This window comes from Molothrus aeneus, chromosome 18 (assembly GCF_037042795.1).
Source record: "Molothrus aeneus isolate 106 chromosome 18, BPBGC_Maene_1.0, whole genome shotgun sequence".
Lineage (NCBI taxonomy): Eukaryota > Metazoa > Chordata > Aves > Passeriformes > Icteridae > Molothrus > Molothrus aeneus.
Window position 1 is genome coordinate 5,275,229 of NC_089663.1, and position 26,497 is coordinate 5,301,725.

At 39.7% G+C, this 26,497-nt stretch overlaps 1 protein-coding gene across 1 annotated transcript in view; it reads right to left on the reverse strand.

Moving 5' to 3' along the window:
* MED13L (mediator complex subunit 13L) overlaps positions 1-26,497 on the reverse strand; it is a 163,863-nt gene that overhangs the window by 59,093 nt on the left and 78,273 nt on the right. The window contains exons 3-4 of the mRNA XM_066562240.1: positions 23,951-24,035; positions 19,560-19,643 (exon numbers count right to left, since the gene is read on the reverse strand). Of these exons, the coding sequence (XP_066418337.1) occupies positions 19,560-19,643; positions 23,951-24,035 (169 nt within the window). The remainder of the gene's footprint in view (positions 1-19,559; positions 19,644-23,950; positions 24,036-26,497) is intronic.

Below are 26,497 nucleotides of genomic sequence, written 5' to 3' on the forward strand. Positions count from 1 at the left end.
ACAGGAGTGCTTTACATCCAAGAGCAGGGAACGTGTCATGAGCTATAAAGGATCTGCTGCACTCCTGCTGGGAACTCTGCTTGTTCCACACACCATTCCTACAGTTACATCTTATTTTGTTACTCCCTCAAAGAACAGACTGCAGAAAGCACATCCCTGGGAACTGCACCTTCCTCTTTGGCAGAGAAGACAAAATAAACAATCCCACTGTAGCACTTCTTGTGTCACTGATGCAATTGCCTGTTTGTATTTTTAACAGCACTGGCAAAACAGAAATTACAACTGCTCTTAAATAATAGTGTAAGCCCAACAATAGTGTAAACAAAAGGTTTTGAATGTCTTAATTCAATATTTAGCAATGAAAAACTTATCACATACCTACACAGAGCAGAGAAATGCCACATCCAACTCTAAGTACTTTGCAACTTCCTATATACAGCAATAAATCCACATAATGGAAACATGAGGAAAAATACTACTGCTCCTGGATGAGAGAAGCTAGAGACAAATCAGTTTAAAGAAAGCACCTAAAGAACTGGCTTAAGAAATGTTTTCTAAGAAACAACACATGCTGTTTCAGCAAAGAAAAAACTGAAGGTTCTGCCATTATTCTACATTCAACAAAATTAGAAGTCAAAAAGGTAAAACGAAAACAAGCCTCTAAAATTTGTCATTAAGTTAAGATGCTACAGTAAACAATCAAGCAACATGCTCAAATGGAAGAAAATGGTTTTTTTGTTCTCTCTCATCCTGTTTCAAGAACAAAATCCAAAAGCAGATGTAGGAAATCGCTCTTCAGATCCATCCATAAAGTTACATTCATGCTGTCTGACTGCAGCAAGGCAGAGATAATGGCATTGGGGCAGGAATCTCTTTAGGATGTGGCCAACACTGCAGACAGGAACAAGACAAGCAATGAACAGCCTCCCCACAGGGTTTTGCTTCAGCTTGGTTCCCACTGCAGCACTGGCTGGCAATCCTGACCAGCTCACAAGGCAGGGGTGTCACCTCTCAGGTGTCTGTGTTCTTGGCACTTACAGGAGACCTAAACATTACCCAACCCAATAAATAGATAAAAATCTGCTCCTTCATTAGTTTTCACTGGAGCAGGACTCCACAAGAATCAAATTCCTACCCATGGAAGAGAAAAGGCTGAGTACATGAATGAATTAACTCAAAGAATTTCTGCAAAAACAGAAGATTGGCACTTTAATGAGAGAAATGAGAGCCTTGAAGGGCAGGCTGGATGATTAAAAGACTGGAGCTGGGAAAGGAAATTGATTTATATTCTCATCTCATCAATGTAACTTCTGGTCAAACACAACTTAGACTTAAGTACACAACTCCATCTACATCTCTCAGTGAAATGAAGTTTATTAGGCAACTTCATAAAGTTCACAGAGAAGTCAAATTAAGCAAAAAGAAACCAAGGAGCAGAACATTTATGATCTGAAGGAAGCAAAAGATCACACACCGTGTCCCAAGTGCAAACGAGCAGAAGCAGCAGTGCAGCAGCCTGAAGTTATTAAATGTTATTGTGCTTCCATCATCAGCAACAGGATTCGACAGGAATCACTCAAACTTCAGAAAGAAGGGAAGGCCCCCATGCCCAACACACCCCCCCAGCTGCATTAACCAGAGGCAAGAGGGATTTCACAGCCTCTTGGTACTCCAGTGGTCTAAAGATCCAAGTACCTCCATTTCTTATGCATGCTGTGAACTACATCTTCCCTCTTTCACACACTAAGACATTTTTAAGACAGGCTTTCAGAAGAAAAAAAAAATTCCCTGAGAGTACCAAAGAACACAGTCCTTACGTAAAAATTAAGTGTAAAGTTATCATTCATTAACATTAAAACCCATCAAGTGAGAGGTTTTGTCACACTGGCCAATAATCCCTAAGTGACAGAAGCTGTGAACATTTTCTATTCAGCCAGCCAGCAATTTGCAGCAAGTACCAGCAATGAGACAATTTGTTTCTGTCAGAGCATCTGAATCACACAGAAATTGCTAACATCACATAAAAAGCTACACTTTTATATTTTACAGAAATGGAACTTTCAACAGGTATCTGGTAGAGGAAGACACATTTCCATGATGGAAACGGAATGATGTGTTTGTGAAATTACTTTTGTCACACCATCAGCTTCAAAGGGAGATCTGCATCCAAAATCCAGCAGGAATCTCCTGTTGTTTTGCCCCAGCAGGAGTAGGGCATAAGTTCTGTAATGGCTGGAAACTGTCAGCTGAATGTGCCATGGATCTTTCTACAAGGAAGTTTGAGTGCATAGTGATGGAACACGATATTCTTATTCCAATCACACAACCAGTCCTGCACCAAGCTTCCAGGGAAGCTGTTCTTTCTGGGACTCCTAATAATATCCAGAGTGACTTCAGAGATTCACAAGCAGCTCTTCTCATTCCAGACTTCTTGTCACTTCTGACTCATTTCACTGATTTCTTCTTGGGGAAAAAAGCCCCACAAAAACATCAAGAGAACAAATACAATGACCCAGCTTAAGCTGAGATGAGCATGGAACACTTTGAGAGGCTTTTTAGGTGTAAAACTCCTACCAAAGCACAGCCAGCCCTTGAGAACATTGCTGATGCAAGGAGCAGAGCTCCAACCCGTCTTCTCCTCACAGAGATAACAATGCTGGCAAAAGCTCCACAGGAAATTAATCTCTATAACCCAAGAGTTCCCTTCTTCTGTTAATACAGCTTCTCAACACCTGCTTTAAACTGTTAGAATACAATATTTTTTGCAAATTGAAGCTACACCAACATCAGGTTTGGTGGTTTCCATTTCTTCATAAACCCCAAGTAGAGAGAGATTTTTCAGTAGTCCTACTTGTTGGGTCACTACAGTCACCATCTGAGGTGGGAAGGGTGAAGTGCTGCTGAAAACAAGACATCTCTCTTAGGGTTTTAAACATCTTGTCAGTTAAAATATACATACACTGATCTCACAGAGTACAGGTGAGCTGTAAGGATAAGTTCAGCCAAGTGAGAAAATACATTTTCTGGATTCCATACAGCTTCATTTTTTCTTAACCGAACAATACCAAGATTCTCAAAGTACCTAAAAACAAGTGTCTCATGAGAACTTTGCAGTTAACTGTGTTTTTCCTCACAATTTTTCCTTCTATAACATAAAGGCTGATGATAAGTAGTGCAATAGCAATCTTAGCTAGCCCTGAAATTTCCATTTCTAAACTTCTCTCCATAAAGCGGAAAGGATTTCAATTTTCCAGCAGCCATGGGAATTCAGAGGAGCAGGAAGGGGGGGAAATCATTTCAGATAGATGTCAAATTTTATCACACATGGAAGTCTGAATATAATCTAAATCTAGGAAAATTATTTAGAAAGAAGACACAGTATGGTTTTGTATAAAACTACATAGATTTAATACCAAGGTAAGACACTGCCAGCAAATGGCTTGAGCAGGTTCTGTTTTTCTTGTGTTGGGATCAATTCATGAGCTGAGCACAAGGGAAGACTTCCTTCAGGGTTGAAAGGGTAATTTAGTTTCTATGGTCCATTAATTTCTTGGCTTCTTTCCCCAGCCTGCTCATTAGTGTGAAGTGCGGTGACGAGGTTTAGAATATGGAAGTCGAAACGGCACCTACAAAATTTCTTCACACAATGATTGCAAAACATCTATCAGAATCAGCAGAGCTTTGAGATGTTTTGACCTAGAATTCAGACTGGTGGCCTGCATCAATAACCATTTCTACCTTTAAAGATGGCACCAAGTCAGTAAATGACATTATTAATGGCTCCTGATGATTTTCCATCAGCATTTGCTCCAACAGCCTCCAAACAGACAAACTAGTTTTACTTTAGCTGAATTAGTAACAGATGGAGGAGATGCATTACCCTCAATCACAAGGTTAAACAGATAATTATGAAAAAACACCCGCAAATCTCAGATATTATCTGATCCTATTAATGGTGCAGGCAACGGAGTAACACGGAGCCCAGCAGAGGAAGCAGGAGAATTATTTAGGTCACTTGAAGAAACAGATTTCTCTCTGATGTCTTTCTTTCCAGAAGCACAGACTGCAAGTGAAGCAGCCAAATTTGGCAGCATGGAGGCAGATAGAAATCTGGGTGTAAGTTCTAGACTCTCAGGAAAAGCTCCCACTCTGCAGCAGCACTTCCCTGGATTAAACACTACCAGGGTTTGACCCTTCCCTTCCAGAGGGCAGGATGAAGAGGTTTATGTTTCATTCTGCTGGCCTGTGTAAGCCAACCCTGCCTTACACCTTTGTATTCTTCATCTGTAACACACAAACAAGTGCCATCCCTTCCCACATGGAATTAAGTGGTTAAAAAAGTATAACAACATTAAAGCATAACCAGAAAAAATGTAGGACTGTTCTTGATGCTATTCCCACTCTGGACTTCAGGGCAAGGTTGTTCAATTTCTTTTTGAAGAAAAGCCTCACTTTTTGAAACCTACAGTAAAAAAAGGTAAAACTCACAAACTAATAATTCTTTTATTAGAGCCCACCTTAAATCTCAATATTTAAAGTTGATTCTCAGCAGAATAAAGGAAAAGTTTGAGTAAAACCAGACATACATTAAAAAAAAGTTGAATTCAACCACTTCCTAGGACTTGGCTGTTTCATTGACAGCACTTGATGCAAGAATATAAACTTCACTAATTCCTGCAAGCCAAGGTGTCCTGCAAGATGCACCATTCCTGACTGCAGGCACCTGGGTGGGTGCAAAGCCCACCCCACTCCTGGAGGAAGTGTCTGCTCCCTGCTCTGAACAGAACCCTGCCTGTGTTTTCCTCAGGGGAGGTTTCTGTGAATGCCTGGAGGCCAATCCTGTGTCACTGCTCCACACAACACTTCAGTACACCTGATGGTGGAGAGGCAGATATTAAATAAGAACTCTGCACAGGGATAATTTATTTCTTTGGAAAAGAATCAGACTAGGTAGTTCTTTTCTTACTTTCAACAACACTCTCCCAATATTGAAATAGCCCGGGTGGAACAGCTCAGCTCACATTTTTGAACCATTAGAGAATGTTTTCCTAGTGCTCCTGTTGAAAGACAAAATTTTAATAAAATCTGTAAGATTCTTCAGATGCTACTATCTGTTAAGAAGACTAGGTCAGAGCAAGAAGCAGACAAGAAAAATCTAAATATTGACTTAAAACTATGTTACCTGGCCATAAAATTGACACATAATATTAAGCTTCTAAAAATACAATTAGATATTTGAAGTGCTCCTTGAAATGCAAGCTCTACTGTGTGCACTCTGCCAGCAAAGTAATCCCATGGAATCAATTAGAAAAAAGAAATACAACTGTGAGGAGACCATGGCATTTATAAATATACATACAGAGCTACATACACAGCCATTTCTCAGCAATCTCAAATAATCACCAGGACAAAATCTAAAGGTCACCAGGGGAGTAGGGAGGAAGCAGCAAACTCCCTTCATCCTGGAAGGAAACCCAGCCAAGGTTTTCCATACACACTGTGTACTTTGGAACTCAGGTCGTGGTGGGAAGTGTCAAGTTTGCAGAGGTGCATGGCTGGTAGCAGATAAATTAATCCCAAAAATATGTGAATATAAGCATTTAGCACAAGACAGAAAGACAGGACTACACAGTTCCTGTTTCTAAATGTGTTGGTACAGCAGGAGGGGTTTTATTAATACCCATTCAGGATTGCTGAAGGGCTTTGCAAGTGGAAAGTCCAGCAGTGAATTAGGCAGCTTAGATGCTGGCTAAGCCCTCCCATCACACAGTCTTCTATCCCAAACATAGCTAACACCTCCCTGAGGATGCAGGCCAAAAGTTGCCCAATTTTAAACAGAGCCATGGTTCCACACTCAGATCAGAAAGCTGGAGGATCCCTGGCAGCAGATTCCTGGGCTGGGAAAATAATCTCTTTGAAGCTGCTCATGAGTTTGGAATGTACAAATGAAGACTGTACCCTAATTCAGCCAGACAGGGAAGGCAGGACATAGCTTTAAACAATCATGTGGTTACAACGGCTTCACTGGAATGTGATAGTCTGAAATTCTGTGCAGCTCAAGTGTTTTTAAATAAGAACTTGGAGGAATCCAACCACAGGGAAGGAGGCAGAGCACTCTTAGACCAACAGCATCACACACAACCCTCTGTACCTGATGGCACAGCTGAGGCACTCAGAGAGCAGCTCCCAGCCCTTGCCCTCCCAGGTCAGAACTCCCTGCACTGCTGGGTGCTGGTGCTGCTCCTGGGAGGAGCTCACCCCAAAGCCAGGCTCTGAGCACTGCCCTCCCCAGCTCTCTTCACTTGTCATTACTCACAAGGCTTCCTTCAAACCTACAGCAACATTCTTGTATTTCCAAGAAACTCACTTGAAAGACAAAAACTTAAACAGTGGTTAAGTATTCCTTTGCTCTACAATTATTAATATTTTAGGACAAGTCTTCTGTTGTGTTTGGGGTTTGTTTGTAGTTGAAAACACCAAGTTTTAGGGTGTACTGGTACAGTAGATCTGTGGTTGGGGTTTTCCAGCCCCAATCTACACAAGCATAATTTAATTTTTCAAACAGACCTTAATAAGGTTTTATAAGTAACCCCAATGGAACTGTTGTCATGCAAAATGATCTGAGAGTGAAGTGTTCACCATATATTGACCTTACAGTGATTCCATTAGGCTTAGGAAATTTAAATTAATTCTAATGACTGTTATTCAGGTTTTTTATAGAAAAAAAATCTACAGAAAAAATATTCATTTATTCAACTACAAAACAGAAAAGAGGCTCTGTATAAGCATTTTGGTTTTTAACTAAAAATATCTGAAAACGATTCTCCTTAATAAAAAATCTAGTTAAAAACAAGAGCAGCAACACATATCTATCTATAGCAATGATGTAACGTGTGTGCATATGCAGCAAGGATCTACAGGCACAGTCCAGCATCCGTAGGCATCACATTTTTGGACTGCTTTTCCAGTTTATTTCAGTAGAATAGGCCTCTCAACTAATAAACAAAGCAAAAAAACAACGGGCTGTTAAAAAGATAATCACATGCAGATATGCCATTTGTATTAAGGCAGAACTTGAATCTCATTTGATCAGAGCCATTCTTTGGAGCATGGAAGGAGCCATCTCCTAGCTAGAAAAGCCATTATCACAGGAAATCCTTTGACTTCACTGACAACACAGATAAAAGCACCTCATCGAGGGTCAGGTTTGCATGGTCAGCAAAAAAGAAAGTAAAACCAGCTTTCCACTCCCCCTTCTCCTGGGAAGGCTGAATATTAGGCTATTAGGTAGTCAGATACATTATTTTATAGCTTGCAAAGCCCTTGGGTAATAAAGAATGAGTGCAACTGCCACAGGCAGCTTTACAGGAAATTGTGTGAAACAATGACAGATGCTCCAGAATTGTTTCGAAACAAGAAAGCCAGGAAGAGCAGTGTGTCAGCTCAGGGGTTTTGCCCACAAACCATATTCTCTAACATGCTGACAGAAACTGTGTGCATAAAATCTGTGCTTGGGATTATGTGCATATGCACACAAACAGCCCCATGAATGCAGAGCTAAATAATTCTATCCATAATTAAACATTTCAACAAATATGTATTTCTATTGCCACTCTCAGAAACAGGTGGATTAGCCTCACTCATTTAACAAGAATTACTTGAGAAGCTACAAAGGAAAGTAAACAGGAGTGACAAAATTAAAGCTTTCCTATTGAACTCCAGTTGGATTTAATATATCATTTACTCACTGAATGCAGGACTTACATCACAAACCAGCTTCAGAGCTAGATTTTAAAAGCAATTGGTTGCTGTTAGAGGGAAAAAGACACCAAGCAGGATCTTGAAGAAACAAATAATGCCCAATTCCCACTGACAGAAACATGAAGTGGGTGCCTAATGGTGCCAGCAAACCCTACAAGCAGCTACCTGCACATTAAATCACAGACATGCTCTTAACTGCCTCCAAACCCAAGATTTTCAACTACGACATAAAAATCTCTTACAGATTTTGGAACAGTAGCACAGAGATGATTCTTTCACCCAGCCCAGGTGGCAATCTGCTGCTTTTGGCACAATGACACTGATATTATTTTGCACTGCCATCTGACTGTTTAATAAATAGGGCTGCTTCTCTGTGATCTCCTGGTTGGTTTGTGTGTGTAACTAACCCCATCTTTGTCTTGCTTAATCCATGTTTACATTTCCAGTGTGCTTTTTACTACAACTGCTTTAAACTATTTATTTGGTTTGACACGCTACCAGCGCAGTATGTAAAAATTCACTTGACTGGCTTTTATAGAGACTTTTAGAAAAAGTAATAATATTTAAAAGCTTAACAGTAAAATCACATCAATAAAGTCAGCTCAGTACTTTTTCAGACAAAGCAGTGGAATTCCAGTGGAGGATGCATCCGGTGAAATCACTGCAGCATTGCCAACTGCTTAAGTACTGGACTTCAGGTGTGATTCCCATTGTTTATTAACATTTACAGAAAATACTGTTATTTTTAAAAGAGTTTGGTCCACATTATTTCTTCAAATAATCAGTGTCTGCATTTAGAGAATATTGCTGAACCTTCTTAAAAGATCTCAGAAACTCTTGAAATGTGAAGCAACTGTATCCCCAAAGCTCTTGTAACCTAGCACAGTGAGGACAGAACATGCCCTGGCTCCAGAGGTGATGGAAGTCACTTGTTCCTTTTTTAATCTCTGGAGTTTTACAGCAAGGAAATTGTGTGCTCAGCTTTATTAGAGCAGTTCAGACCAAAACAGGGAGCAAATTGCAAAAATCCACCTCCAAGTAGCAGACAGGTCACACGAGCACGTCAGTGACACAAAGCACACTGCCAGAAAAGCAGAGAGGCATCAGGACAGCCTAAAATAAAGCACTGCTATTTTTAGTTCTTTGTTGCTGTTCATTGCACTGTACCAGAAATAGATTCTAAAATAAGTATGGATGTTTGGTGGAGACTTTATTGGTCCATCTGTTCTCCAGGAGACTTTGATTTTTCTGTAATACTACACAAATGACAAAGCTGCAGTACGTGAAGATATCCTTAAATATAAATATGTAATCAAAAGAATTTCCAGGAAAACATGCAATAAACCATAGTCAGTCCAGCCTCAAAACAGTGGTTTGCTGTTTGCAACTTGAGCAAAACAAAACCCTACCAAACTAACACTCTTATTTCAAGATCTCTATTGTGACAGTGTATTGTAAAAGGATTGACTGGTTTATTTTTTAACTCAAAGTAAATCATCTCCACTCATGCAAAACCATCATTCAAAATTGGAACATTAAATAGATTTCTCTTTTTATATTCTTGAACTGGTAATTTACATCCAAAATGAATCTTCAAAGATCATAAATGCTACATAAAAGGAAATGGAAATGCAGTTGAAATTACCAGAGTGTGTGTATGTGTGTGTGACACAAATGGGAACAATCATGGATTTGTGAGAAGAGTGGCCTTAAGAATAATGCAGTACAAGAGCAAATCCTGCTGCACTGCACCCTTTATTACAAAGAACAGCCACTATAAGAGAAGAGGAGAGATTTGGTGTCACTGACAGTGTTAGCTCCTGTAAATAATGCACAGGGTGGGGGAATGGACAGTTAAACTGACTGGCCAGTAGAATTTCCCAGTCAACTGGTTCACAAGATTTAATTCCTTCATTTAGAACAGCATTCTCTGTGCTAACTTCCACCAGCGAGATTTTTTTTCTCTGTAATTTTTACCATCAGTACAAGTGCTTCAAGTTTGGACTGAACTGTATTAAACAGATCTGTGTGGGCAGTTCATAGAGTGCTCCAGCTTACTTTAATTAGTTCTTTTAATTCTCTCACTTATACAAACACTACAGCTACTTAAGTGCCTCTCCTGAGATCACTTAGCCCTCTTTGATTTCTTCCACCATTGAGACACAGTCCTTGACTTAACTTTGCATTTAAAAGAGACATCACAATTATTAAGGCTAAATAATGAGAATGAGAAGGCAAACAGCACAGAAACAAATTCTGCTCTGATTATGATACTGGAAAAACTAGAATTTAAGGCAAAGAACTGTAGTACAACTTCAGATAAGTCAAAGACTGGATGAGGGGAAAGGAAAAAAAAACCAACAGGGAAAAAAAAAACCCACCAAAACCCACCAAAATTAAATTCAATAAAAATAAACATAGAGAAAAGGAACAGGAGGCAAAAATAATAATTCCATACAAAGAACATAAGGAGTTTTCATTGTGAAGGAGATGAACTGAACAGAGAGAGCAGATGTGTACTAAAATCAAAAGGCTTGAGACAAAGAAGGATATAGAGTTACATTCTCTCATCCACACAGGAAGTAGGAGCCCTAAAGTACACTAATGAATGAAAAAATTAAACCAAAAATCCCAACCTTTTTTCCACCCATTGCATAGATGAGCTATGGTATTAATTACCAACAAGTATTTATGCAGGCTGAAATTCTGTGTGGGTTCAAGCTCAATTAAATGCACAAAAGAAAAATTCATCAACAGTTGTTAAACATAAAAATATGTCAAGTTGTATTGTCAAACCCAGCAGGAACCTGACCGAGTGTACAGAAAAACAACTGAATTCTTGACATGATCTGAAGACTCTTCCCTGAGCTGTCCCACTTCTGACCACTGCTGGAGACAATTTTTATGGTAAGGGATTATTTAGGATCTGGGTATATTCCTTTTTAAGAAATTAGAAGCACATAATCATAGGCAGCTTCCTGAAATGCCCAGAGTAACTATTACACTGATTTTTATCTGACTTGGCCAAATGCTACATCTCTCTCATGGCTGGGGCCAAAGTAGGCAGAATCTGATACTCTTCAGGCAACATTTCCACTCCTGCCTAAATTAAATCTTTTTCTAGGAATTGGGCAGGGCAGTAAATAATTTCTCTGTATGTGTCTGTCCTAGGGAACTGCTCTCCCAAATGTCAGATCTAAACATGGTTTCAGCTACACTGTGTGCAAACATAGGCATTCCTAGTTTTCAGATTATGTAGAAAAGAGAGAATTCTTTACATTAGACATCCAGTTCCATATTTTAGACTGTTGGATCCTTCAACAAGGAAAACAAAGGAAGATATTTTAATGTTCTTCCTTCAGCTCTTCTCCATCAGCTTTCCAGTCAGCAGATGGAAATTATATAATTAGATGTACTGACATCATCATCCAAAAAACACTTGCAGTTCCCCGTGTCTTTAACAGCTGGCAACATGAAGAGATTAAAAAGAGATGAGATCCCTCCAAGTAATTTTTGCAGCTTGCTTTCCTCAGGAGACAGAAAATCCCCTTGGCTGGTGGAAAACTCAATTCACCTCTGTATTACCACCTTGTCCTTCAAGATTTTTCTCCCCACAGTCCATGCCTGCAGACATCCTGGCCATCAGCATTAGTCTCTTACTCAGCCATGTCACATCATCAATCGTGGGACCATATTTTGGGAATCCTTGGCTCCTTCACATAGGCACCCACAACTCCCACTTCTCTAGAATGCCTTCCCCCTCCCACTCCTCCAGGGAGGAAACTCCAAAAATTGTCACCATGACATTCAAACTGACAGAAATCAGGGGAAGGCAACAGCCCTCCGTGCAAGTTTCCATTTACCCAATATTCCAGTATCTAGCAGTGCATTGCTGTGCTAAAAGATGGCCAGCATTACACAATGCACAGTCAGAAAACTGTTTTTGGAGAGAGATTGAAGATTTTTTTTTTTTTTGGCTTTGGACCTCAATTTTATTTGTGAATATGAGAAAGTGTATTTACTGAATTGGACTGAAAACAAACCCCACAGTGGTACTGTTTTTGCAGAACTCACAAGACTATATATGAGCATTTTAAATCAGTCTGAGGCCCAAATCCAGCTTCATTTTCAGACACCCAGGCAAGCCATTCTCTCCTGTTCCTGGAAGCTCCTACAGCACAGGGAGCAGAGCTGCACTGCACCTACAATTAAAGTTGCAGCAGATTTAAATATTCCAAACTAAGGCCCTCTAAATATCTACAGAAGCCCTTAAGTCAATTCATTACTGATACAGTAAGTGACAACACTTGTGTTTGGCAGACAGTGCAACTGGGAGCCCTGACAAATCTCATTAACAGCACATCAGGGGCACTTAGATTATCCTTTACACACAGTGCCAGGACTGAGTGTATAATGAGAAAAGGAGCTTAAACTTTAGTGGGACTGCACTAATTGGTCACCAAGTCCTGATTAAGCCAGGCTTCATATATAATTACTGAAGTTCAAGTATCTGACACAAATGTATCCAAAAACACTTAATGAAGTCACTTCTAAACTATACAAATAAAAAATAAGGCATGAAAAAGGAAAGAAACAGAAATAGGCAACTTATTCACCTGAACTACCTGCCTTTTGTACACTCCTTGTGCAAAATATTTCAATCATTTAAATAACTATATTTTTAAATTAAGAAAGTGTAAAGATAATCTCTCAATTACATTAAATAATGCAAATATTTAGAATATATACAGGCATTCCAGTAACCTTATATATATAAATAACATTGCCCAGAAAAAGTAACTACAAGAGAATGTTTTACAGCATCCAGAAGTTAAAGATTACTGGATCCACTTTATATATATTTGTTCATTTACATTAATTAAATCAGTAAAGAAGGTCCTTAACTTCAAAACTGCAGAGACAACTCTTCTGTCTTATAAACTGGAATCCATAGAAGTATGTGCCAGCACATCCCCCCCAGGTGGTAAAAGAGGAAACACATGAAAACATAGCCTAACACACACATCCTGGATATCTTGGCTTCCTCAAAATCCTACAAGGAGGTGGTAGTTACAAACACACACTCAAAGTAGACAGATTCTGAGTATTTCAGAGAGGGAAAGGCAATCTAAGGTCTTGGGTAGCTCACAAAGATCAGACTGTGACACTCTGTGACAGCACCCTGAATGTCTGTCCCGGCTCAAACACAGCCCAGGAATGAGAGTGCCTTTGGAAGGAGCAAGCATGATGGAATTCTTCTTTCTCAGGACAGAAAGGGATGAGACCTCTGCTACCAATTCATTTCAGACTGGGGGATGTTGGTCAGGAGTATCTGCCTCCTGTGCTGGAAGCTCATGAGGAGCCAAACACCTGGAGTTTACATAGATCCTTTTACAAGACTCTGCCCCACCAGATTCTTCTGTGAGTACCAACCCTGCTGCCTCCTGCTGGGAATTCCTGTCCGACAGGAGGGACTCTGATCTGCCGAGCAAGTGCCCCATCAGCTGCAGCAGCAGCACTGAGATAATCCAGACAGGAGGTCACTCCAGTCACAGAACCTCCCTTACCAAGGGTGCACTTGTGAAGAAACAACTTTTACCTCACTTCTATCAGCAGAATACAAGCTATGACATGACTGAACAGAGCACACCTACCAACATCCCTGCTGCTTTATCTGAGGTGGCTGGCTCAGGTCCAGGCCCTCAGCAAGCAGCAGGGTAAGACACTGCACAGCATCACCTGAATTGGCTGCAGCAGGGACACGCAGCAAACTGGAAGCACAGCTCCAGAGACATCTCACCAATGACCCCATGCCGGGAGCCCCTCTATTGTTCCCAGGACGTTATCCAGATTGGCAAGGGGCAAGGAATCTGAAGAATCGGTGCCTGGGGTTGCTTTGCTACTGTGTTTTTAATGGTTTTAGCCAGGAAAGGAGATGAAAAGGCCGGGCCCTGAGGCTGGGCCGGCAGCGCTGGGCTCCAGCTGCTCGGTCCCGTTCCTGAAGGACACGGCACAAAGGCGGCCCCACGCCCCGATGCACAGCTGGGCACAGCCTCTGCAAACTGGGTCACGCACTTCAAACAGCAATGGAAATTTTACAGCACGCCCCAGCACGGTTCTTACCAGCTTTCAGAAAATACTGGTTTATTATCTTCCTTATTAAATTTAAAAAAATAAAAAGACAACTGAATACCAAAGATCCCTTAATTTATAGCTTATCTAGAAGGTTACTTTGGTGATAAAGCACATGAACATTGAGATGTTCAGTCCAAAATGCTTTTTCCCTGCACAGTGTGCTAACATTTTCGATCAAGAATTTTACATACAAGTTTCCAGAAATACAAACACACAAAATAATCCAAGACTACCAGTAGCATATATAAGAATAGATAAGTTATTAAAATGGTAATGCTTGAATAGCCTTTTCCCAAAACATCATAATAGTATCCTTAAGTAACCCTAAGCTGCTAATAATATTTTGTTGTTTTGCCTATAAAACATAAAAATATATTATATTTATGAGTAGTATTTGATAAATACACTTAAATAAAATGATATTAAATTGCTTGGAAAACTCTATAAACATAAGCATGTTTATATCTTGATCTCACCTTGATATATTTGCAACTTTTGCCTGAAAAATGCATGTGGAAACACTTATTTTAAAATATCTATTTTAGAACTATTTCTTCTGCTAAAATACAAATGCAGACTATATCACATTGGGTACACTACACAATTTTTCAGAGTAAGTAAGAGTTAATTCAGCTTTAGCACACACAAGATTACCAATTAAAATAACACCAGCCACAGATATAACACACCAACTTGGTGTAGGGTTTTACTGAAACCATAAGTAATCCTCAGAAGAAACTCAACAAAGATGAACATAACATTTCAGAACTTAAACCTTGAAAATATTAAAATATTTCTCTAGGAACTAAGCCTCTTAAACTGAAATAGAAAAGCTTATTTTTACAGAGGTACGAAGAATTATTGGAAAATACACAGTATTTCTTATTACTCCATATTTCTATCACATTTATTTTGACAAGTCAGGAATAAGAACACATTATTTAAAATTAAGTCAGATTGATTTTTATTATTTTGCTGCCTAGTCTCTCCTCATTTATAATGGTGTTGGCAATACTGTACCTATATATTACTATAGCATCACTAGACACCATTTTCAAGGCACATATATGATCACATTGCTGAATTTTTTAAGATGGCTAAAATATAAGTACACAAATGTGCAGCATTAAAATAACTTATAAGACTTCTTTTTCTCAGCATCAAGGAAATAAAACCCTCCTCACTGCATCACAGCAAACTGCACATGCACAGTCAGTTACTTTTTCTCTGCTGAGGAATTCCAATCTTCATAAAAATTTAAATAGAGCACTTCAACTTATTTTACTGTGCTTTTACTGCACTATGTCACCATGTAATGAAACACCTGAGTGCCATTTGCCAGAAGACATTTTCTGTGCCAGGAGCAAAGCTCTGTGTGGGATTCAGTCAAGGTGCTCTGGTGCTTCCACTGTTTCTGGCACAGCAATTCCTGTCCAGGGCTCCCCAGCCCTGATGTTTCCATGTGAAGACACTGACCTGACTGGCAGGAGTTCCTGGCATGGCACAAAGCAAATGCAGCTTGCAGCAATGCTCAGTGTCAACTCTGGTGTCACTGATTTAGGTATTCCTTGGATGAGTCCTACGGCTATTCCCAGGAAATTGAAGGCAATGATGATTTCAAGGATCTGAGAGAGGCAGCAGTGCTTTAAGTGTCTGCAGTCTTCAGATTTTGATGGCACTGATTAATGCCCAGTTTTCATGCTCACATAGAAGTGAACGCAGCTATTGACCAAAACTGGCTGTGGATGCACTGACTGAGCTTTTACAGAGGGAAAAGTTCCTGGATTAGGTCTGTAGGACGAGAACTGGCATGGAATGCTCTGGATATTTATTAAGGTACCCATGCACTCACAACTCAAGAGATCTCTTGTGTTCCAGCAGATCACATGAGGTTGTCAAGTATGGGACAGTGACAGCTAGAAATCTGTTTGGGAATGGCAGTCCAAGAGCTGCACGTCCCTGCAGCCTGACTGCAATGCCACTGCCCCATCCATGCTGGTTCACAGAGGGCACAGGGGCTGCCTAAACCCCGTTCTACCTGTCAGCCATCTCACTGAGTAACGAGGAGAGGAACAAGCTCTAATTCTAAATATTCTACTGATGGAGTAGTTTTCTTGTTAAGGCTAAAAATAGCCAGCACACTTTTGGAAGAGGGAATGACCCATAAATTATTTAAGCTACAAAAAGCAACAATTATTTTTTTATGTGTTCTTTACATTGAATTTCATTAAAAACAGCTTAACAACTTGAGCTGCTCATACAGTTCAAAATAAACTGATTTCCCCCTGAATTTCCTACAGACTAAGAAAACAATCACTAAAACAATCAGTGGAGATTCTTACATAAGATGGTCATCATTTTTTCTTTTTGGTAATTGTTTAACATTTCATTGTGACGCTTTCCAAAACAAAACAAAACAAAAAAAAACAACAACATATAGACAGTGAGAATGAATTTTCATCATACAGTGAAAGGCACTACCAATGCCTCAGATCAGACAAGTTCTGTGAATTCCAAACATACAGATCTTCTTTAGAAAGCTGTGTGAAAAAATAATCAAGTTTGCCATTTCCCATCAGTAGGGTGAAACCTATTTTAGACACTGCTGTAGGATGACAATAAAATGTGTAGAATTATTTAGGAAGTGACACATAATACTGAAGATACTTAGGAAAGGAAACCCACAAGTTCTGCACTAAATTTCCTGTCAAAAGCATCTGGTCTGCACTGAAAGCAAAACAAAACACAAGTATACAGGGATCTGTCTGGAACTCCCTCTGCTGTTCCCTCAGTCCTCCTGGAAGAGCAGCAAAGCTCATCCTGCACTCAGTTCCCAGCACTGCCTGGGAAGGCAGGCCAGGCCCTCTGTTGTTCTTAGGCCTCCCTCTCACATCTCAGCATAAGTAGGTCATGGCCACTGCCATGCTCCACTTCATCTTTGACTTCATTCTGAAATCACAGCTCTCCCATCCTCCTTTAATGCAATTCACAAAAACCACAGGCCCTGAAGGACTTTACTCCTTGAAAGCCAACCCGTGACTTTTAACTCCTTCCCTGTTCACTTACAGCCAGCCCAGGACCTCAGTGTATTCCTGAAATGGCATCTGTAACTCTGGACATTGGAAACTTGACATGAGCAACTCTGCCACAAGCAAAAAAGTAGAAAAGCAGACTTCAGAGATGGTTCTATTTCTTTAGCAGAATGACACCTGCTGGTTTCCACCAGTCAAGGGGGGATATATCCATACAGATCTCTTTCCACACTCAAGGAGAACAGAGCAGGTGTTTTCAACAGGGATTGCCAGTTCCCAAACTCCAATCTGATCACTGTACACACATGCAACTTATTTCTATTACTTTATATAATAATATGGCTTTAAGTAATATTTTATAAAATGCCTTTTTTGGCTATTAAGGTTTTATGTTAAAATACCTAAACACCCTCACAGCTGGCCTCTTTCCTGCAACAATTTCTTATTGCTTTATCTAGAACAAGCTGCTGCTTAGACCAAGAGCTTCACAAAGAATTTATCTGGAATTAACATGAATCAATTTGTGAAGATAGCCTTTTGTGCTATGCTGAGAAAGCTTAAAAGATTAAATAAAAGGTGTCTGGACAGATTAGTCCCCAAAGCCTCCTTCTACTTGTTGCTACTGACCACAATTGACTTTACTCTCCAATTCTGCAGTCTTTTCTGCAATCTTTCAGGAAGATTAGTTAATGTTATATTTATAGCAAAAAAAAATTAGCCTGAATGACACAAAACCTATTTCAAATTAGGCATAATTATTATTGCTACATAAACACTTTTGAAATGGTGCATATCCAAAGGATCTATAGTGACAAGAACCTTATAAAAATAACCAGAGAAACCAACAGCCCCCTCAACCAATAACAAACATTATCTTCTTCAAATCAAGAGTGCACCCTCCAACCCTTAAATCCTCAGTGTCAGATTTATATATGGAATACTTTAAACACAAGCTGAGGTTAACCTGAACTCAGGTTTTGTGACATCTTCCAGGCCAGATTTCTTTATGTGCAGACTGCACTTCCGTTTACAAGCGCAATTATCCCCTACAGAACCCTCACTGTGCAGGCTGATTTGGTGTTACACACATGTAACACAGACACAGGATTTACTAATCTGGCAGAATTCTAAGGTGACATTACCCCCCACGCCAGTGCTGCTGCTGTTTTTGACAGACATCATCTACTGTATCAGATGCTTAATTTATTAAATTGATACACACCAGGAACAGGCAGGAGACTCACAAGCACATTTAATCTGAGCACTCAGGCTGCAATGACGTGGATAAAACAAACAGCTTTTGCTGAAAGGAGCTGCCTCTCTTTTCCAGAAACTGGAATTGACCCCTACTTACGTCACTTAAGGGAATTAATCTTGCAGAAAATTAAGCTGATGTTGGTATGATCAGAAAAGCAGCAGGAAAACACGAGGGAGAAAGGTGGTTACGCACGGCCAGGACAGGGGAAGATAGGGAAAAACCTGGACCTTTCCATGGCTCCTTGCCATTAGATCAATGTGAAATCAAAGGTTACACACACACAGTGTCAGCCACAAAGTAAACAGTAACAAAGCAGGTAACCCCAAGCTATGTTAACACTTTCAGGTTTTAGAAAGGAGACAAATCCATGGTCAATTCCTGAATTATCTCAAAACCAAATGCACTTTATAAGCAGCTGGTTTGCACCAAGTTTGCTACAGAAGGAAGCCAATGGTTTGTAGCATTGCACTGTAACATTTCTGCAGCTAAACCTAGCAGTGAGATCACGATGAGAGGGAAAAGACAGGTCTGATGTGCAGGATGATTTCCACCTGTCCCCACGCTGCCATCAGACGCTGTGTGACTGCAGTGTGGTGGATGGATGAAGAAGTTGCCACCCCACTTCATCTCCACTGCTCATTACCTTCAAATCTCCCAGCATAACTGCGTGTTTAGTCACTTCCTAACCCAGTTCTGTCAAAATGATTCCCGTTAGAAAATCTGTGTTTCAGCTTAACTCAGATTATTTTTGACAGAACTTGTTTAGCGGATGACTATAAATGCAAGTACCAGAAGATCTGAGAACATTGTAACCTTTAGAGCTGGAGAGGAAATAGCGAGCAGTGGAGCCAGCTACCCCTGTTCCACGGCTGTGTTGCTGTGGGAGAAGCACATTAATCACTCCTATAGGTCTGATCTGTCAGCCTGCCTGAGCAGGGAAAGCCGTGTATCGAGGGTGGCATCTTTAAGGAAAATAAATCAGGAAATCTATAGATGACTTATTTTACAGCTTAAAATGTCAGGCTGGGGTTTAGTGTCCAGAAATTAAAATAATTCGTTATAACTGCCTGCAATTCTGTTGTGTAATGAGAGGAAAAGGCAGATGCTGCTCAAAAGATATTAATAAATGTGACATTTCTGTGGAGCTAATGGATAAATACCAACCTCGCCTTCTTATCCTAAATTATCATAACAAGGCCTGAAAACTTACTTAATTGCTTTTTATGTATTACTGATGTGAACACGGTGTCTATGTTTTCACTTGTTACATGGCAAAAGAAGCGGGAAAACTACCACCAAAATTCAGCATCCAATTACCACCCCACAATCCACAACACTGACAGGAGCAGGACTTGATGTAGAGATCTCCTTACCTTTTATTAACTGGCTTCTCATCCTTGTCATAGGGCCGTATGAACCATTTCCCAATTCTTACAAAGTTTTTATCCATCAGGCATCTAGAAAACAATTACAGCAACAATTACTAGTTACATCTAACAGTGTAATTAAAGGGAGTCTTTGAAGACAGTGATTCTGAGGGATTAGGCAGCTGAATTTCAATCAGACTGAAATAAAAGTTTGTAGGTTTTGGGTTCCATTTTTTTTGTTTTTCCACATCAGTCATAGAAAATCCCTGCCCCATGTCATGATGTTGTCACTGATGCTGAACTTCACACATGCATTTTCCCCTCACCTTTGCCACAATCTTTTCCACTCTGTGCTACTCTTTTTGCTGACTGATCCCTCATTCTACTTTTCACAATCCTCTTCTTGAACAAAAGCCATTCATTAGTACTGATTCTTTTCTATCCAGTCTTTCAGATTTCAGATGATAAAAAACATGCATTGCCTTATTTGTGGCACGTAAATGGTCAGTATAGGAATGACAGAAAATTGCATTAAGGAAATATTAACAAGGATTCAATTTCCCTTCACATAATCCCCAGCACGATTTCAGGTGCTGAAACTCCCACAATTACTGCTCCCTCTGTTAGAAACCTCACTTCATCAAATATACTCCCACATCACCAAAATTAGAGCAATAAGTTCCATTTTCTGTGGTCCCTTTGAAAGTCCACAGTTTCTTTTTAGAAACTGCATATTCTTCTTAAAAAAAAACCCCAACAGCGAGGACTCAAAGTGATCAATACCCAATTTAAATGGACAAGTTAGGGAGTGCCTGGTGCCTTTCTAAATCCACCTGTGCAGATGAATCACAGGAGCAATTTGCCAACCCTGAGTATGCCTCATACATTAAACATGTACACTCGAACATGCTGCCCAAGGGACCACACACAGAAATTCATAATTAAGGCATATTTTTCAGTAAGGTAAATAATATGCTTCAAAAATTCTGTAAAACTGGTTATTTGTTGCTTGTGGTTTATACACCATTACAAGTAATATGCAAACCTTGCCATACATTTCACATCTATTCAGTATTTTTAATTCAGATGAAAGAATTGGATTTTTCCCCTCTCTTAAGTTTTCCAATAGTTTATTTCTATAGCAGCTGCTAGAGATTAGCCAAAACAAAGGGGAAAAAAACCTAAAAATCACATGAAACTTTCTGGGCAAGTACATTCTGCAAGGTTCAAAAAGCTGTGTGATCTACACTTCAAAGCATACCTAGAAGACACAGGAAATGGACGACTGACAACATAAATACTAATATGCTCCTAATTTTTCTGTATAAACTTGGCAGGACTTTCTAAAGTTAAAGCTGAAGAAAATTCTACCAGCACTTTCTCAATTAAAGCAAAAATAATCCACTTCAGTTGAATAACCAATATCTTAAACTGACTACAAAAGCTGAGGCAGCAGAGATCTAAAGACATTAGCAGAGGTGGGGAAAAAAAAGCTTCAGCAACTATTTCCCTAGGAAATATTTGCTATCAGAGAGTCTGTCAGTGCCAGCATGTTTTATACAAACAAAAGGAAGTCTGTGAAGTTTACATCAGATCCCTAAAGAAAATAATCTGTAGTAGCAAAAAAATGTAATAAACTCTTCCCATCACACACACTTCAATGCCACATCGTTGTGTCTCACCACAGCAGGTTTAACTGCCTCAAGCTAATGCTGCTTTCCTGGAAAAAAAGTCTTCATGGGAAGATTTGTCCTTAAAAATCAGTCAACCCTCCATGCTAAACTAAATCATGGGTTATTTAAGGAATAATCCCATATAAAATCAGAGCCATGCCTGCAGCAGTGTGGATCTCAGATGCGGCCAGGTGGGCAGTTCACAATAGTATAGTTATTTTTGCTGTATAAGCACTAAAGGTAACCAGTCTTTCACAGTGAGCTGCAACAATGGACTTGTGACAAAAAAAAAAAAAAAAAAAAAAAAAAAAAACACCCTAATACATGGTCATAAAAAGCAGTTAGTTAATGATATAAGGACATGAAACACCCTGCAGGTCCTGGCTTCTCTCCCCCCTCAGGGCTGGGCGATTCCTCCCTCAGCAGTGCAGCTGTTCCAGCACTTCACTGGCGCCTGACCTCCTGTATTTCTGATTTTTCCATGAAAAAATGACCTGCCAAGGGCACACCAATCGTTATGAAACAACACCGTAATATTTTGACTACTCATCCCTCAAATCTTGTAATGTTTTCTATACTGCCAATTAACATAATCTGAGCATTAGTGTGCGTGGGAAGGGCGAGGGGGGGAATTAAAAAAATAAAACACAATCAGTTGTGTAAAGGCCATTTTTCTTGCCTTTGCCAGAGTTAGGTCAAAATTGTCCCCACAGATCGCTCGGGCTCCTCCGTGAGGGGCCGCCCCCCCCTCACGGCTCCTCCTCCCACCATTTCCTTCCCGCCACGGCCGATCCCCCTCAGCCTCCAGCAAAATAAACACGAAATAAACCCCAAACCCTGCAAAACCGCAACCGCCGGCACCACCCGGCACTGATGGGCCAGAAACGGATCCGAGCCTTCTGCTGTATTAATGGGGCTTTTCCTAAACACCGGGTAAAATAGGACTTTAAAGTGCCATTTAATAAAGCCTGCACACGTGTTGCTATTACTTTAAATGAAGTAATTATTATGTTAAGTTCAGATTTAGTATGGCAGGCCAATTAAAAATAATAAATAAAAAGTGAATAACTTGAATTAAATTCAACTATGAAAGCGTAAAAACTGTAGTCAGCAGAGCAGCGAGAAGGTGCTCATATCCAAGGCTGGGACTGCAGCAGGAGTTGTATCAGCTTATCATGACATGAATTATATCAGCTTATCATAACATGAATTATATCAGCTTATCATAACATCAATCATATCATCTTATCACAACATTAATCATATCAGCTTATCGTGACATGAATTGTTTCAGTTTATCAGGACATGAACTGAGGCTGTCAGCAAACACCTGAGGTGTGTTCACCAACTACTGCTGGAAGAAAAAGACTTTCCAGTCACAGCTGGACAGAACAGTTCTGCTGACTCTGCCAAATGATTTCAATTAAGTTATATATTAAAAAAAAATAAATTTATTTCACAAGTTTAAAGAGGTCCAAAGAATAAAATTAGTCGCTTTACACTTTAAAAGTCAGCTGGCTGGATACCACAGATTAATAAAGACATATCAAATTAATTTTCCCTTTTATATTATACAGCTGCAAAAGAACTAATGAACATTCTAGACTTGGAATTTAATTTTTATACTTCCATTCATTCTAAGTACCCTACAAGTTTTATAAAAATCCCCTCAAGAGACTGATGGGATAGAAAACAGGGAATACAACAACTAATCCTTGTACCTGGGGATATGCACACAGGTAACTCAGTCACCCCACGGAAACACAGCCTCGGGAACATAATGCAAACCTCATTACCAGTAAATCTACATCAAAGCAAACAGGACACTAAATGAGACAAGATGAAAGTGTTCTCCATTTGCTTATTTTCTGAAAGAAAAAATATCCAAGGCTGCATTCTACAAAATTACTGCAACACAAAGGTGCATTCTATTTTGTTGTTATTATTATTATTAGAACCTCAGAGAAAGTGGGAATAGTCTAATAACATTTAATTGTAAGAAGATATCCAGATTTGTAAGAACTAGGATGTAATACAGGAAGGTGATGATCACCTGAAGAACTGCAGAAACAGAAAGAAGAAAATTATATAGCCCAAGATGCCATGTCCCACTCAATGGGCCTAGAGAACAAGGTAATCTTACAAGGTGATAGCTGGATTAAGAAGAAAAAGGGCGTAAGTGTATTAACTAATCACAGAATAACTCTGCAGTCAAATCATATATATATATAGAAAATATATATATGGCTCATGAGAGCAAGGAACTGTTAAGCTTCACTCTGAATATTGTGCACAAATGTAGTCAAATTTTAACATTCACGAAACCAGGACAATTGGGAGAAGAGAGTTAAGAGCTTTTAAGATATGTATCATTTAACCTCATCAAGGCACTGAAGGTCAGATACAATTACACTCTCTAAGCACTTGCAGAAGGTGAAAACTCCCTCTTCTTTGCTTTTAAAACAGCACCTTAGCGAAAATCCGAGCAGAAATATGTATCAACATTATTGTTTGTATGAGTGTTTAATTTGTTTGCACAGCATTTTATGATAAATTACCAGTCAATGACTTAAGAGATTCATCTCTATCCTGTTCTCTTGGATTCAAAGTCTAACTCTAAAAAAATGTAGTTTAAGATCCATAATAATATAATTGCTCTGGATGTATTCTGTATGATTTTAAGTATCCAAATGAAATATTTGAGAGCACTAGAGTTTTTCTTACCTTTCCAGAAGATTATGAATTGCTTTGAAGAGCAGGGTCCTACACTCATAGGAAAGTCCATTCTCCCAGAATCCTTCTTCCACCACTACAAAAACACAAAATGTCAATATGCTCAGAACAGGGAAATACAAACATTTATCCAAAACATATCTTCAACAGCTTTAATTTTCAAAGGAGCATGTTTCATTAAACTATTTCAACTATTACCTATATCACCGGAGCAGCTTTGATCTTTACTTGCCGAAGACGCAGCCTTTGAGTTATTAAAAAAAAAAAAAAAAAAAAAAAAAAAAAAAAAAAGAAGCAAACACAAAAGCATAAAAGAAAACCCATTTGTTTGTAGCATTCCGTATTCAAGTACAGGGGTGAGGAATTGAGGAATGCACGATCATTCTTTGCCACCACTGCTGAGAGATCCTTTAAAACTTAACCACAGATGCCGACAATCAAGAAACAAAGTGAATCATTAAAGGTGTAAAATCAATTTACATAACTGAAACAACATGAAACAACTCCCCTGAACCTCTCGCAGTCACACTCAAGTGCAATTCCTCCATTGTACTGACTTCAACTATTGCGGTTTTAGCAATACACAGCAGATTTTATACCAAAATAAAAACTGCACACTCAGTACTGAACTGCAGAGATTTCAGAGTTTAAAAATGTAAGTCTAATTATCTCTCCGAGTAGAATGCAGCCTGAATTAGTCACCTGAAGGACAGACAACCCTCAGAAATATCTGCTGTCCTTACTCATGCCTTTTGGGTGCTAAAACTACCAGGAGTAGCACTATTTCTGGTATGCCTGTACCAGATTCTAAATCTTACTCAGCCAGAAGAAGCAGAGTGAAAACAGATGATAAAACAACTTTTTCAAGGAGTAAGAATTCGTTAATTGTCTGAGTTCTGTCATTTCAATTTCACAAGAGTAGTCGGCAAATCTTTAAAAGTGCAAACATAAAATTCTACTGCACCTTGAAAGCGCTGAATACTTCACACCCCTCCCTGGCCAATTTGCAGGACGAGATCTCCCAGCAGCGCGTCTATCGCTCAGAGATGATTATCTCAGCATAGTTTACAACCATGTTTAAAGGCAAGCTTCTAAGGAGTTAGTGCTCCATGGAAAATACCAATATTGTCAGCAGCCTTCAAAGCCTCGAGCCACTGTTCTGCTGCTTCGGCAGGAGCTGTAACTCACACACTCAGACAAGAAAAGGAATATTTTTTGCATGTGCAATGTTGTGATATGTTAATGTCGGTAACAGAGCCTCTCTCTTCGTGCAGAATGGAAAAAGCCGGGTTTTAGTACCTAAAATCACCTTATCTGACAGCACAGGACTTGCCGGGAGAATGGAGACACAGACCCGTGCCCCTGGGCACAAGCAGCAGCCAAGGAGCTTTTCCTAAGAAACCACTGCAGGCCCTTTAAAGCTTGCCAGCCTCGCTGACACCGAGGATGTAATGGGCCACGGCTATTTACTGCACAGAACTCTGCTTTCATGGGTAAAACACTGTGCTTAAGGGACTCAGAACCCCCGTGCATGGTCAGAGCTATTGATGTATAAATTCTCAACAGCTCAGAACTACTGAAGCCCCAGAAGCTGCGAGGCAGGTCGAGTCTTGCACTTAAAAATTTCATAATCCTCAAATATATGAAAAGCAACAGATTAGTTACACTATGAGAGATCACACCTGCATGAAAATTCAATATTTAAATTAAAAAATCAAATTTTTGGACAACATCATGAAGTTGACAGAACCTGTAAAAGTCAAAATAAATTCACTAGGCTGTACTGCCAGTACTGCCCCTGCTTTAAGAACTTCATGCAAAATAGGGGAGACAAGAATCAAGTCTGATTTTACAGGAAAGTTCCCACCACCAGTTCTGAAGTTCTCAATCCTAACTCCCTGCCTACTCCTAGGTATACACAACAGACTAACAGGACCCTGCCACAGCTTATATCATCTCTCAGAACTATTTTCTGCAATTATAATTTTGCCATTTCAGAAGAATTCAGATCAGATCACGCTGCTTTACTGCTACACTGAATGTAATATTCTGTAGAGCTGGGATAATTTTAATCCAGAATTCTTTTGTGTCTGGACATCACCTGTATTCTTTTTCCCTGCTCAGTTTCCCTGGGCTACCCCAGCCTGTTATTCCTCCACAATCCCAGACATGAAAGCACTACACATCCCAGCAGGAGGGACTGCATGAGGGAATGGAAACTGGCAGCACTCCCCCTCCCTACCCACCACCACAGCTGCATCCATGGCTGTCCTGCACTCAGCAGAGGAAATGCTTGAGAGGAAGGTGTCCAAAATCCTAGGAAAAGCAGGGAAAAGCAATGTTAACCTTGCAGCCAAGTCCCAAGGGTCAAGTGTGCCATGAGGTCAGACTGGCTCAGGAGCAGCAGTGGAGTGGGACAGAGAAAAGGGGGAAATCTGGAGTGGTATCAACCCTCAATATTGTAATTTTCCAAACTGCCTTTCTTAGTACACAGAATTCACATAAATTATATATGAAATGGAAATAAAATTACTTCCC